Genomic DNA, 16,542 nt, shown 5'->3' with positions numbered 1-16,542 from the left:
CTTCAGTTACGAGTACCTTATTGTGATAACATGTTTATTATAGTTCATTTTTTCCATACTTAGAGTTTAATCGGAGCCGTTGGATCTTTCCACTTATTTCTATTTCGTCTATTGTCAGCACTGCGCTGTCAGCTGAGTGAATTTATGTTTTGTTTGGTTTTGTTGGTAGTAAACTGTGCGAACCGGTGAAGGATTGTTTGGATACTGTGTTCACTGTGTTCGTGTGTTGGGTAACGTTATTGTTGACCATCAAGAAGATCCATGTAAATTGCGCACAGTGTAGATTGTCAACTAGTTATTAAGTCTTGTCTGGCGTTAAACATTTGCAAGTGTGTACGAAATATTGACATTAACGGAAAAGCACTGTTGAAATGGAGGAAACTCTGTGGTACATGCAGAGAGATATCCTGGAAATTATATTCAGTCATTTGGACGGAGTCTCTCTCAGTAGAGCACAACAAGTTTGTGCAACATGGAATGAAGTTCTGCGTGATATGTACGAAGTAAGTGTGTTTCTAGGATACACACTTATGTTAGAAATTAGCCAATTAAATGCTCGTTATTTACTTCAGCCAAGTTATACAGATCACGAACTTCAACTGCCATATCGTTTCAACTCGTTAGTATATGACGTTTACTGTTATTTGGAATGTTTTTAGACGAACTGTGTTGTAGTCATAGCATTGCAATATATTTGAAGTGCAGTGCCTGCTCACCAATGTGGATTTGTTCATTTGGATGACTGCAACTATGCATAATGAAACTTACGTTATAGGCATTTAAATGGTCATTTGTGCTTGAGGAAAACTTTACAAGCAAAGCTCAGACGTCTGAATGCAAGTCAGTCGCCAGAAAGACTGCTCACCAGTATTGGACCCAGAGTTTTGACGTAGCCATCGCTGTGAACATCGTGTATAGTTTATTTCGTACCTCAGCTCAGAATATTGTTGACTGTTTGCCACTGAAATGTAGATGGAGCTGTTGTTATAGTCTTCAGTCCAGAGGCTGGTTTGATGCAGCTCTCCATGCTACTCTAACCTGTGCAAGGTTCTTCATCTCTGAACAACTACTGCAATCTACATCCTTCTGAATCTGCTTAGTGTATTCACCCCTTGGACTCTCTCTACGATTTTTACCCTCCACGCTGCAATCCAATACTAAATTGATGATACCTTGATGCCTTAGAATATGTCCTACCAACCGATACGGAAGCGTCCGATCCCACCCGTCTGCTTTGACCCATGACGTCACAAATATGGCGGAAACAAAAACAAACACACACACTTTCCGCAAGAAGCCTAATGACACTAACGGGCCAAGCGCGGGAAATGGGGTGTTTTGGGTGGGGGGCAAACTAAATATAGTAAACAAATTTAGACGCCTTGCGTAGCTGCAACGTGTAAGTGAAGACAGCCATGCATGAATACCCACCCACCTCCTCAGGGGCCGTAACCCCTGCAACCCATAGAAGATAAAGATGCTTCAGTAGCTGATTAGTGTTTTTTGCCTTTTTTAAGAAAAAAAATCTCACGGGATAGAACGAACAGATCAGAAAGATAAAATATAATAAACTAAAACAGAAATTCGAGGAAACATAATTAAAATAAGTAATAAGAGTTTTTAAATTTAAAAAAAAATCTCACGAGATAGAACGAACAGATCAGAAAAGTAAATAAAATAAGATAAAACAGAACTGGAGACAGCCACACTCAAACCAAACTCTGCGCTGTCATGACGTCACACACGACAACATCCTTACGTCACGGGTCAAAGCCGACGCATTGGATCGGACGCTTCTGTCGCCCCACCGATCCCTTCTTCTAGTCAAGTTGTGCCACAAACTCCTCTTCTCCCCAGTAATATTCAGTACCTCCTCATTAGTTGTGTGATCTACCCATCTAATCTTCAGCATTCTTCTGTAGCACCACACTTTGAAAGCTTCTAGTCTCTTCTTGTCCAAACTATTTATTGTCCATGTTTCACTTCCATACATGGCAACACTCCATACAAATACTTTCAGAAAGGACTTCACTTAAAATCTATACTCAATGTTAACAAATTTCTCTTCTTCAGAAATGCTTTCCTTGCCATTGCCAGTCTACATTTTATATCCTCTCTACTTCAACCATCATCAGTTATGTTGCTCCCCAAATAGCAAAACTCATTTACTACTTTAAGTGTCTCATTCCCTAATCTAATTCCCTCAGCATCACCCGACATAATTCGACTACATTCCATTATCCTCGTTTTGCTTTTGTTGATGTTCATCTTATACCCTCCTTTCAAGACACTGTCCATTCCGTTCAACTGCTCTTCAGGTCCTTTCATCTACATCTACATCCATACTCCGCAAGCCACCTGACAGTGTGTGGCGGAGGGTACCTTGAGTACCTCTATAGGTGATAGTACACGTATGTGGGACTGACTCTAGAAGCTTTGCTGTGACAACCCAAAAGAAGTATGGCGGACCCTGCTACTGATGCTGCCTACTCTGAGGCTGCTTTCGGAGTCTGGCCGCTTCCTCACCTTAGTTCAGCTCACCTCGGAGTTGGAGGCTGCAGAGAGCTTCTAGCGAGGCGAGGCTGTCAGCCTGCGCTCCTACTTGCCGGGATGAGTTGATTGATCTGATCTCCCCCGCGCTCCTCGTTTTCCACCCCACTCGTCTGTTTGCAGAGCAACTTGCAGCTGCGAGAGCTTCCCAGAGAGTTGGAAAGGGGTTACTGACCAGGAGGTCTGGCGGATAAACGAGCACTGTGTGGGGGGGGGGGGGGGGGGAGGGGGGGGGGAGCTGCCACCAAGACAAACACGGCTACCCGAGCTCCCGCAAACTACTACGCTGGATGACAGGAGCAAAACAGGACAAATAATTCTACGAGAGGGATCAAGGGCTTCTCATACTGCTGGCGTGACGTCCATTATTTTGTGCTGTTTTGTGAAGTTTGCTACAGGGGAAATATGGGAAAATTGGCTAGCCTAAGATCTTCCTACCTTTTAAGCTGAGCAGCAATAAACGGAAATTCATGGAAATGAGTGATTATGGTCTGCAGCTCCTGAACTATAATATCTAATAATTTAGTTACCTTAGGATCAAGTTTCAAGAAGAATATAATAATTCCAATCCCAAAGAAAGCAGGTGTTGACAGATGCGAAAATTACCGAACTATCATTTTAATAAGTCACGGCTGCGAAATACTAGCATGAATTCTTTACAGACGAATGAAAAAACTGGTAGAAGCCGACCTCGGGGAAGATCAGTTTGGATTCCGAACAAATACTGGAACACGTGAGGCAATACTGACCCTACGACTTATCTTAGAAAATAGATTAAGGAAAGGCAAACCTACGTTTCTAGCATTTGTAGATGTAGAGAAAGCTTTTAACAATGTTGACTGGAATACTCTCTTTCAAGTTCTGAAGGTGGCAGGGGTAAAATACAGGGAGCGAAAAGCTATTTACAATTTGTACAGAAACCAGATGGTAGTTATAAGAGTCGAGGGGCATGAAAGGGAAGCAGTGGGGTTGTAGCCTCTCCCTGATGTTATTCAATCTGTATATTGAGCAAGCAATAAAGGAAACAAAACAAAAATTCGGGGTAAGTATTAAAATCCATGGAGAAGAAATAAAAACTTTGAGGTTCGCCGATGACATTGCAATTCTGTCAGAGACAGCTAAGGACCTGGAAGAGCAGCTCAACGGAATGGACAGTGTCTTGAAAGGAGGATATAAGATGGACATCTGTCTTTGACAGAATTACAATGTCATCAGCAAACCTCAAAATTTTTATTTCTTCTCGATTGATTTTAATTCCTATTCTGAACTTTTCTTTTGTCACTTTCACTGGTTGCTCAATATAGAGATTGAATAACATCGGGGATAGGCTACAACCCTGTCTCACTCCATTCTCAACCACTGCTTCCCTTTCATGCCCCTCAACTCTTATAACTGCCATCTGGTTTCTGTACAAATTGTAAATAGCCTTTTGCTACCCGTATTTGACCCATGCCACCTTCAGAAATTGAAAAAGAGTATTCCAGTCAACAATGTCAAAAGCTTTCTCTAAGTCTACAAATGCTAGGAAAGTAGGTTTGCCTTTCCTCAATCTATCTTCTAAGATAAGTCGTAGGGTCAGTATTGCCTCACATGTTCCAACATTTCGACAGAATCCAAACTGATCTTCCCTGAGGTCGCCTTCTACCAGTTTTTCTATTCATCTGTACAGAATTCGTGTCAGTATTTTGCAGCCATGACTTATTAAACTGATAGTTCGGTAATTTTCACACTTGTCAACATGTGCTTACTTTGCAATTGGAATTATTATATTCTTCTTGAAGTCGGAGGGTATTTTGCCTGTCTCATACATCTTGCTCACCAGATGGCAGAGTTTTGTTGTGGTTGGCTCTCCCAATGTATCAGTAGTTCTAATAGAATGTTGTCTACTCCCAGAGCCTTGTTTCGACTTAGATCTTTCAGTGCACTGTCAGATTCTTCACACAGTATCATATCTCCCATTTCATCTTCATCTACATCTTCTTCCACTTCCATTACATTACCCTCAAGTACATCGCCCTTGTATAGACCTTTTTATATACTCCTTCCAACTTTCTGCTTTCCCTTCTTTGTTTAGAACCGGTTTTCCACATGAGCTCTTGATATTCATACAGGTAGTTCTCTTTTCTCCAAAGGTCTCTTTAATTTTCCTGTAGGCAGTATCTATCTTACCCCTAGTGATATATGCCTCTACATCCTTACATTTGTCCTCTAGCCATGCCTGCTTAGCCATTTTGCACTTCCTGTCGATGTCACTTTTGAGACTTTTGTATTCCTTTTTGCCTGCTTCATTCACTGCATTTTTATATTTTCTCCTCTCATCAATTAAATTCAGTATTTCTTCTGTCACCCAAGGATTTCTACTAGCCCTCGTCCTTTTACCCACTTGATCCTCTGCTGCCTTCACTACTTCATCCCTCAAAGCTACCCATTCTTCTTCTACTGTATTTCTTTCCCCCATTCCTGTCAATTGTTCCCTTATGCTCTCCCTGAAACTCTGTACAAACTCTGGTTTAGTCAGCTTATCCAGGTCCCATCTCCTTAAATTCCCACCTTTTTGCAGTTTCTTCAGTTTTAATCTACAGGTCATAACCAATAGATTGTGGTCCGAATCCACATCTGCCCCTGGAAATGTCTTACAATTTAAAACCTGGTTCCTAAATCTCTGTCTTACCATTATATAATCTATCTGAAACCTGTCAGTATCTCCAGGCTTCTTCCATGTATACAACCTTCTTTCATGATTCTTGAACCAAGTGTTAGCTATGATTAAGTTGTGCTCTGTGCAAAATTCTACCAGGCGGCTTCCTCTTTCGTTTCTTACCCCCAATCCAAATTCACCTACTACGTTTCCTTCTCTGCCTTATCCTACTGCCGAATTCCAGTCACCCATGACTATTAAATTTTCATCTCCCTTCACAATCTAAATAATTTCTTTTATTTCATCATACATTTCATCAATTTCTTCGTCATCTGCAGAGCTAGTTGGCATATAAACTTGTACTACTGTAGTAGGCGTGGGCTTCGTATCTATCTTGGCCACAATAACGCGTTCACTATGCTGTTTGTAGTAGTTTACCCGCATTCCTATTTTCCTATTCATTATTAAAGCTACTCCTGCATTACCCCTATTTGATTTTGTGTTTATAACCCTGTAATCACCTGACCAGAAGTCTTGTTCCTCCTTCCACTGAACTTCACTAATTCCCACTATATCTAACTTTAAGCTATCCATTTCCCTTGTTAAATTTTCTAACCTACCTGCCCAATTAAGGGATCTGACATTCCACCCTCCGATCCGTAGAACGCCAGTTTTCTTTCTCCTGATAATGACATCCTCCTGAGTAGTCCCCGCCCGGAGATCCGAATGGGGGACTATTTTACCTCCGGAATATTTTACCCGAGAGGACGCCATCATCATTAAACCATACAGTAAAACTGCATGCCCTTGGGAAAAATTACGGCTGTAGTTTCCCCTTGCTTTCAGCCGTTCGCAGTACCAGCACAGCAAGGCCGTTTTGGTTAGTTTTACAAGGCCAGATCAGTCAATCATCCAGACTGTTGCCCTTGCAACTACTGAAAAGGCTGCTGCCCCTCTTCAGGAACCACACGTTTGTCTGGCCTCTCAACAGATACCCGTCTGTTGTGGTTGCACCTACGGTACGGCTATCTGTATTGCTGAGGCACGCAAGCCTCCCCACCAACGGCAAGGTCCATGGTTCATGCGGGGGCATTCATGTAATATGGTTTCCAAATTTGGGTAGGCCATCAATGGAGGATCACACCACAAGACAGTTAGCGTTTAACACAGTGTAGTCCAAATGAGATATGAAAGAGCTACTCACACTTAAGCACAGTACTGTATAGGAAAACTGTTGAGTATTCAAAACAACTTACAGTCATCTTGGAATGGATAAATATAGATGTCTTATGATTTTCAGGGGAACCTTATACCAATCTTCCTGCAAATCAGTGGCAAGTCCAGATAATGATAATGGAAGTGGATAGTGATGATGCATCCTTCTCTCCAAAGCAGACCACAAAAGCTAAATAATATTGAGATCTGATGACAGTGGTGGTCAGGGGACATGTGACACTTCATCCTCATTCTCACAAAACTAGTCCTGTATGATGCAAACTGTGTGAACAGGGGCCATTTCATCTTGGACACACAGCATCACCATGAGACCCATGGACTACCTTGATATGACTGCTCAAATCATATCTGAACTCCCACCATGTTTTACTCTTGGGATGTAAACTTGGCCAGAACTTGGAGACAATGTGAAACAAGACTCATCTGACCAAATGAAATTCTTCCACTGCTCCATAGTTTAGGTTTTATGGCTTCGGCACCATGTTTTTCCTTTATGGACATTTGCATTGCTGATGAGTGGTTTTGAAAATACAGCTCACCCTGCAATTCTCTGCTTATGGAGCTCCATTTGTGTTGTTTTGGTGCTGACAGGGCTCGTGAGTGCGACATTCAGTTCTGCTGCCACCATCCTCTAATTTATGATCACAATCTTCTTCTGTGAGCATCTGTCATCATCACTCAGCACTCTTTTCCACATTTGCCACCATCCTCTAATTTACAATCACAATCTTCTTCTGTGAGCATCCGTCATGATCACTCAGCACTCTTTTCCACATTGTGACTTAGCTGATAATGTTTTTCTCCTTTCCCTGTATGCGGTATAAAACATTGATATGGTGCCTCTCAAAATAGCAAACACTTTTGCTACCTTAGTTATGGAAGCACACACCATAAGGCACCAACAATTTGCCTGCATTCAAATGCACTTAGCTTTGACATAATGTACTCACAAGTACACAAACACTGTTCTAACTATAACATTTGCAACATGGAAGACATTGCACAGGTACTGGTCGTGGTAAAGTACAAGAGTACAACCTGCAGGCTGACTAGACCTGCATTTATGTTCAACTATGCATTTCTTTTTGTTTTACCATATTTTTGTCCAATTCCTGATTTGATAAAACTAACAACTGGTCAGTAAAGTGAAAGGATTGAGAATTTTTGTATTGTCTGTAGGCATGACACACAAAGCTGTAGCAGTATCCTAAAACATCAACATCATGAAATTACATTAGTCACTGAAAGATACAGCTGTGAAATACACCATAAGTAGACTCCTTAAATATACAAATGCTGCAATTCATGTAATTAACCATGCATTAACAAAGAAAATTAAATGATGATACCAATACCGAATACTTGAAAGTTGTATCTTGGCACTTTTAGTGGTCCTCTTGGAAACATTGTGAGCAGCACATACTTGCTTTATGTTTCTACTACTACACTACTACACACATAATATTATTAACAGAGCAAGGTTCACAGTGATTAGAAAACAATCAATACTGGTACATGTCCGAGGTCATCGAGTGTCCATTGATTCCACTGCTCGTAGCAGCCCCCATTAAAAGTTACAATGCAGAATGGGTACATAGTATACTTACGTATTCAGGGGATAGCAAGAAGCCACATGCTGATTTAAAAGAATAAATGAGTTTTGGAAAGAATAAGCGTATTCAGAAGAAAATTGTAGATTTAACAGGCTAAAGACTTGTCATGGTCACACTAACTGTACCAGTGTCAGTTAATTCTGCAGGTGTTAATTGAAACATGCCCAGCTATCAGAAAGGCATCACATGTAGTTCTCATTAAGTATTGTAGCAAAATATTGTTATAGCTATTGCCTCAAAACCACAATAAATGAGACTGTCATGGTACAAAAATTAGTTTCCAGGCACTTGTTTATGAGACAGAAACCGCAATACAGGACGTATCAGAAGGTAAGCTCAACCCTTGGGGAAATGATAAGAGGACCTTATTTGCAACAAAAAATTTTAATAAAGTTTTCCGTATTCATTATCATTTTTGAGTTACATATGTATTATATTAATATGTGACACTCTCCTTGTTTTGTCTTTGTCATGTGGGGGCAGATGCTTGAAATGTCCCTCTCTCGCATGAATACAAGCCTCAGCACACCACTTGATCTCACATTGTAAGTTACCAAATTCCTGCTGGCGTATCACCACTGTCACAATGTGAATCTTTGCTCTTCTTTCCTTGTTGTTTCTGGTCTGCACACTATCTCTTTGAGGAAACCCCAGAGAAAGAGGTCCAGTTGGTTGTACAACAGAACAGTACAACAGCAGTATTGAATGGAAGGGCTATAAATGATGAGTCACAGGTAGCAAATGCATTTAATAATTGTTTCTTAAATATAAATTAACATTTTACTGGCTTGATGGCAGAGACAACCAACAGATAATGTCATATCTAACCAAAAGAATGCAAAAAGTTGTACTTATCAATTCGAGCAATATAGTCTAGGGATGTAATTCTGTCTGGGGAGAAATCACATATGGGGTCCCCAAGTTCAATCTTAGGTCCATTTCTGTTCCTCATATATGTAAACAATCTTCCATCTTGTATGAAACTAGCAGAATTAGTTCTTTTTGCAGATGATACTAGTATTGCAATCAGTCCAAGCGTACATACAGAAACAGAAAAAATCGAAAACAAAGTTCTTAAAAGTATCATTGTCTGGTTTGGTATGTGACAAGGACATTTTGCCTAAAGATTTAGTTAAAACCATTGCATTTCCTTTACCTGAGAAACATAGTTCTGAAGAATGTGAAAATTGTATGACAATTAATTTTTTTATACCACATTACAAAAGTCAACTGTGGGCCTGTATGCAGAAAGTTTGAAAATTAATGGAAATGTGGGCAAGAGTGAGTTTGCAATGAGGAACGAAAAAGGATCACAAGTTTCCATTGAATTTCAATGGACAATACAACCAAGAATGCTAAAATTTAACAGAGTTATATACGTCTGTTTCATTGGCTGCAAAAGACATGTAACTTGAGATGACTGGTGTATGCACTGGGTGAGGTGGTGCAGTGATATGACACTGGACTGTTATTTGGGAGAATGGCAATTAAAATATCTGTCCAGCCATCCAGATTCTGTTTTCTGTGCTTTCCATAAATCACTTAAGCTGAATGCATGGATGGTGCCTCATCTTTTCCCAATGCCTCTAATGGCCTCATTGTTGACAGTATGTTGAACCTCAGTCTTCTTTCCTTGAGGTGTTGCCCTGAAAAATTTAAAATATGATGATATAGGCAGGAAGAGCAGTAGACTGACAAAGGATCTGCACATCAGACAAAAAGTGGTATTAAGGATTGACAATGAAAAAACATGTCAGATGGGTATTGGAAGAGGTAAAATGAAACAGTGGAAAATCCCGGATGAAAAGGATGATTATTACTCCCCATATAGTGGTGGTGTGTCATGGATAGGTGCAACAAATAGACTGCTAAACAAATAGGCTTTCAGCCAAAGGCCTTCTTTTTAGTTAGACAATACACACGCGCGCGCGCGCGCAACCATTGTTCCTGGCTGCCGAGGCCAGGCTGGCCTCGTTGAGAAATTAAAAAATGAAAAATTCAGGATGGAATAACAAAAATATGGAATGTCAACAACTTAGGAAAGATAGTTTGCCACTTACCATTAAGAAAACACATTAAGTTGCAGATAGGCATAACTAAAAGACACTTACATAAAGATTTCGGCTACAGCCTTCATCGGCAAATGAGAAACACATGCAGTTCATACACACAAGAAAGCACACACGACTGCCAACTCCAACAACTCAGCCGGCATGTGTGCGTGAGGTGTGCTTGCTTGTGTGTATGAACGGTGTGTTTCTCTTTTGCTGATGAAGGCTGTGGCCGAAATCTTTATGTAAGTGTCTTTCATTGTGCCTGTCTGCAACTTAATGTGTTTTTTTTATGGTAAATAGCAGCCTATCTTTTTTACATTGTTGATATTCCTACCTGGAGTTTCCATTGCTTGAACAATATGAAATGGATAGATTGCTGCGACCCACATAGAGAAGACACATTGGAGTAAAAGTCTGATCTTGGCAGGAGGTGACAGTCACTGTGTGTGTGTGTGTGTGTGTGTGTGTGTGTGTGTGTGAGAGAGAGACAGAGAGAGAGAGAGAGAGAGAGAGAGAGAGAGAGAGAGAGAGAGAGAGAGAGAGAGAGTGTGTGTGGGGGGGGGGGGGGGGGGGGGGGAGTTATATTTGGGAAAGGACTTAGACTGAAACCTGATGATTTCTAGCAGTCATTTATTTAAATGTGCCTGCTTACCACTCTCCACATCCTCTTTGTGCTGAGCAGCAATCTGTTCATTTCATATGTTGAGAAACTAACAGATAAAGCACTGAGAAAAACTAGAGGTATAGTCGGACGAGGAGAAAGATAAAGACAATGAAATATGCAGATAATCAAGCAGCGTTTTCAGAATCGGAGGGAGAACTACAATTTATGATTGAGTGGACTTAGTAAAAGTATGAAAAAGAGTGTAGAATTAAATAAATGTAGAAAAAACCAAATTGATGAGAATCAACACACACACAGGTTTCATCAAAATGTCCCAGTAACGAGTAAAATCTCTTATGTGCTTAGAAGTTTGGTTGGGAGGAAAGAAGATGGAGGTTAAAGGGCTTTTGGAGAAAGGTTTGTTGACAGCAGTGAATAATTATGGACAGACAAGTAAGAGGAGCAAAGTACCTTAATAGTTTTGAATAGTGGGTGTAGAGCAGAATAATTAAATTTGAACTAACTAAGAATGTGGAATGAAGAATTATGTTTGAGATTAGAAGAAAGAGAAGTAATAAAAATGATAAGAATGAAGTAAATGTCTTAGCTTGAGACATATATTGAAGAGGAATGTCCTGCAAAGAAGAGCTGTTGAAGGAAAGAAGAAGAGAGGAATATGCATTCACATTACTGTTGTTATACTGAGATTTCACTCCATTCCTTTCCCCTGCCTCCTACAAACCAAATTACTAGTCTGTTTTGAGACAGTTGTATATACCATTCCAGAACATTGTATAGAAACATAAAATTATGAGCTCACAAGCATGTCACTCTTTCAGGAGCAACTATAAGAATATTAAAAGAATTAGTGATAGCGTAGTTTTCTTTCAGCAATTTGTAGACAGACAATGAAATAATTTTTCTCCCAACTGTACCAGTTGCGAATAAAAAAAAGTTCCTAACTGTGCCCTATTATTTTATGCTGCGTATTTTGAACAACTTAATACAAACATCCTTACTTTAGTAATTCTACAAAACTGACACTTATCTTCTGTAGCTAGTAATAGACAAAGAACTGTATAACAATGAATATTGTGCAGGCGTGAGCATTTGGATGTGCTTTGGGGGGATACCCATACAGACCTCTCAATTGTGGAATGTCAGTCATAACAATACAAATGTGAGAACAACACAACACCCAGCCCTCAAGTGGAAAAAATCTCTGACCTGGCCAGGAATTGAATCCGAGCTTCTTTGGCTAGCAATCCACCACACTGACTGCACAGCTGCTGAGGCGGACATGTGTACTGTTACTAGAGAAAGAACAAGAGCTCAAAAACTAGTAAAATACAAGCTATACAACTTTTCTTCCGCCGTTTGCCGATAGGTGGCGACAGTGGTAAGTAGTAGTTGAAAGAAACAGATCGGAGACATCAACCAGTTAGCTTGGACCTGTCAATATAACCTCATTCAAACATTAGTCGATTTTTGTCTGCATCATAAAGTTGCTCTTGATTGAAAATGTCAGTTTATGAGCCTCATTCTCGTCATTTGTGGGCGGTGTTACTGTTTTGTTTCAATATGAAGAAAACAGTGGCTGAGCCTCCAAATTCTCTTGAGTATGTATGGTAAGGATGCTGTTAGTGAAAGAACGTGTCATGAGTGGTTTCAACGCTTCAAGAACTGTGATTTTAACGTCGTAGACCGGCATAGTGGTGGAAGAGAGAATGTTTTCGAAGATGCAGAATTAGAGACATTGCTGAGTGAAGACTCGCGTCAAACTCAAGAAGAATTGGCACAATTAGTGGGAGTGACACAACAAGCCATTTCAAAATGTTTCAAGGCTATGGGCATGATTCAGAAAGAAGGAACTTGGGTCCCGTGTGAACTGAGACCAAGAGACGTTGAATGGTGGTTGTCTGTTTGTGAACAGTAGCTTCAGGGGCAAAAATGGAAGGGATTTCTGCATCGCATTGTGACTGGGGATGAAAAATGGGTTCATTAAAATAACCCTAAATGCAAAAAATCATGGGGATATCCCAGCCATGCTTTCACATCAACGGCCAAACCGAATATTCATGGCTCCAAGACCATGCTCTGCAATGGTGGGACCAGCTCGGTATCATGTACTATGGGGTGCTAAAACCAAGTAAACAATCACAGGTGCTCATTATCGAACACAATTAATGTGTCTGAGCAGAGCATCAAAAGACAAATGGGCGCAATACACTGAGAAGCATGATAAAGTGGTTTTGCAGCACGACAACGCTCAACCCCACATTGCAAAAGAGGTCAAAACATACTTGGAAACATTAAAATGGGAAGTCTTACCCCACCAACCATATTCTCCAGACATTTCTCCATCTGACTATCACCTGTTTAGATCATGGTGCATGGCCTGGCTGACCAACACTTCCGATCTCATGAAGAAGTCACAAATTGGATTGATTTGTGGATCGCTTCAAAAGATGAACAGTTTTTTCGACGCTGGATTCGTACATGGCCCGAAAGATGGGAGGAAGTAGTGGCTAGCAATGGAAAATACTTTGAATGATACATGTGTAACCAATTTGTTTCATTGAAGCCTCAAATGTTGTTGATTTTTGTATGCACCACTCATCAGTCAGCTATCGGTAGTGAGAGGTTGCCTTTCTGTTATTTTACATATTATTCATCCAGGAATTTCCATTGATTTTATAAATATTGAACAGAATTGTATGTAATCTTCTTCATAGAAATCAGTTTACTGTGTAAAATAAATATACCTAAAATAAATAATAATCCCTCAGCTAACAGCAAAATTAGACAAGACAACACAGTTGTTTAGTGAGCAAGTCATTATGTTGCAGGTTAAATGTCCTTAGTGATACAATGTTAAATAATAATAATGATGATGATGATGATAATGAAAGTAGTAATAATTTTGTGTAGCTCAGTGGTCTGGTGCAGGTCTTTCAATTGGACGCCACAGTGACGTCTTGCATGTCCCTAACCTACCCCAGTTATCCAATAGGGAAAGGGGACCTCCAGTTTAACATGGAGTGTGAACTGTGTGTCATTTCTGGCAAATCTCCACATCAGTGGGAGATGAATACTAGGCTAAAGGCATGTGGGATGCAATGCCGTAGGTAACTACCCTGTTGTGGCTGAGATGCAAACCACTTAACTTCTGTGAAGATGTGATTACGTGCTACAGAAATTTCATGTAACAGGGCTATTGTCAGAATGCTCTTGCAGGAAGAGTCCAGAAGTTTCAACACCACAACCCATATCACTAAATCTGGAGATTAATGAACATCAGTATCACATAGGGAATCTGCATGTTATGTCTTTTCTTCTTCTCATAAAATTCCCATTTCTTTTATGGGGTTGGCATTGTTAGTTACATGGGTAAAGGTGTTAGTGGTAGTTTGTGGCCAGATGCCCTTTCTGACTCCAGCTCTCCCTCAGGATGGAATCTGTGTGCCCCATCTGTCTGCATATAGAGTAAATCTATGTTTAAGTGTGAGAATGTTTTCTAAATGTTTGCATAGATTGTATCTGAAGCAGGACATGGGTACCAGCCTAGTGTTTACCTCATTGATGTGAAAAACTGCCTAAAACTACATCCAGGATAGCTGGCTCACCAGTCATGGTGTTCTTAATCCATGAGATGGATTCGATCTGAGGCAAGCTCACCTCCTCATATCCCAGAAGTGGTGCTTTAACACATTTAGCTATCAGGTGGGTCTGCACGTGATTACTGCCTTGTTGGGTTAGTACAAACAAAATTGGGATGTCGGATAAGCCACCATTGGCACTTTTTGCTGTGTATGAATTATATTCTAGCAATCACAACTTTTTTTGTGCAAAATGTGCAGTCACCAGCTCTCAAATTTGGGAGAAACTATAAGAAATGAGTCCATTAAGTGGCTTCAGTTTTCACAATTCGGAGAAGATCGTGATAGGAAAAAAATATGTTGCTGGAGAAGATCAAGGTAGAAAAAGAGCATATTGTTAATCAGGTGAGATTATGTGAAAGTCTTGAAAATGTTTCTGCAACTGCTGAAGATAGACCTCCTATTCCTCCGAAACTTCATTGAACGGAGTAAATACTGGCAGAGCAGGTTGAAACATCACTACTGCCTGTGACGGTAAGATCTGCTTATGCCATTGTTCTTAAATATTTAATTGTTGTAGCAGTTTTTTGATTTGTTGCTGATGAAACTATTCTTCAGTTAATTGGTAACTGCAACACTTTTATTTGCTGCCGCTGGTACTGTTCCTAAGCATATCTCTTTTGCTGTATAGACTACGGTAAGGCTGGACGTATAATTCCGTACCTTACTCCATAAATCCCTTTTATAACAAGGGTGCCCATACGCAGGAATTGGGGGGGGGGGGGGGTCATGCCTCTTCTCCCCCTCCCCCAGCTCTCAGGGAAAAAATATAGTGTTTTTCAGGAGGAGCTCTTTAAAGAAAATTATTTAAAAGTTGGTGTTATGCAGGGTCGGACTGGAACTTCTTTATGTCAGCTTACAAGCTGCCACTTGTCTTCAAAAAGTATTAAAAATACTGGATACCCCAAGGTCTAGTCCTCTCCCCTGTCCCCCTTCAAACTATCGTATGGGTGCTCTTGCTTTACAGGGATGCAACATGCCATTTATTCAAATGATAGTCACTCACAAAAACAGCATAAAAATCCAATAGAGTAGTTATACCACAAATGACCATTCTGAGTATGAAGATAACCAAATATGTTGTTGTGACCTGAACATCATACTGTTTCTGATGTGTTGTAATACTGGCCACAGTACTTAAGGAGATGTCAGCTGAATCCATATATATATGTGTGTTGAGGAAGTCGTATCCCTGCTGGAGAGCCACATTCAGAATCTGATCCAGTCCCGGAAAGTATCCTGTCACAAGTGGGGCACTTTTGTGGTTCTTCTGTGGGAGGTCAAAGATTTACTGTCCTACACTCGTACTCTCTGCTGGAAGTATCACTTTGCGACGAAGAAAAATGATCCTAATCCTACCCCTAATGATCCAACTCCCCAAGACCCTATCGAAATTGAACCCTGCCTGGAGCAGTTCCGTCCTCCGTCACAGCGGGACCCACCTCCTCTTCCTCAAAATCACCCTCTCCAAACCTTCCAGGAATTTCTGACTTCCAGCCTTGCCTCTCAATCCTTCTTAAAAAACCTTAATCCTACTCCCAACATCATCACTGCTGAAGCCCAGGCTATCCGTGATCTGAAGGCTGACCGGTCCATCGTCATTCTTCCGGCGGACAAGGGTTCCACGACCGTGGTACTTGATCGTCGGGAGTATGTGGCTGAGGGACTGCGTCAGCTTTCAGACAACACCACATACAAAGTTTGCCAAGGTAATCCCATTCCTGATGTCCAGGCGGAGCTTCAAGGAATCTTCAGAACTTTAGGCCCCCTACAAAACCTTTCACCTGACTCTATCAACCTCCTGACCCCACCGACACCCCGCAGCCCTACCTTCTACCTTCTTCCTAAAATTCACAAACCCAATCATCCCACCCGCCCCATTGTAGCTGATTACCAAGCCCCCACAGAACGTATCTCTGCGTACGTAGATCAACACCTTCAACCCATTACTTGCAGTCTCCCATCCTTCATCAAAGACACCAACCACTTTCTCGAACGCCTGGAATCCTTACCCAATCCGTTACCCCCAGAAACCATCCTTGTAACCATTGATGCCACTTCCTTATACACAAATATCCCGCACGTCCAGGGCCTCGCTGCGATGGAGCACTTCCTTTCACGCCGTTCACCTGCCACCCTACCTAAAACCTCTTTCCTCATTACCGTAGCCAGCTTCATCCTGACCCAC

General features: G+C 40.9%; 1 protein-coding gene across 1 annotated transcript in view; it reads left to right on the top strand.

The window, feature by feature from the left end:
• Positions 1–32: 32 nt before the first annotated feature.
• The window catches only part of LOC124622005, a 96,122-nt gene continuing 79,612 nt past the window's right edge, over positions 33–16,542 (top strand). The window contains exon 1 of the mRNA XM_047147555.1: positions 33–503. Coding sequence (XP_047003511.1) covers positions 372–503 — 132 coding nt within the window. The 5' untranslated portion in view covers positions 33–371. The remainder of the gene's footprint in view (positions 504–16,542) is intronic.

This window comes from Schistocerca americana, chromosome 7, assembly GCF_021461395.2.
Source record: "Schistocerca americana isolate TAMUIC-IGC-003095 chromosome 7, iqSchAmer2.1, whole genome shotgun sequence".
Lineage (NCBI taxonomy): Eukaryota > Metazoa > Arthropoda > Insecta > Orthoptera > Acrididae > Schistocerca > Schistocerca americana.
This window is presented reverse-complemented; position numbering and strand designations above follow the sequence as displayed.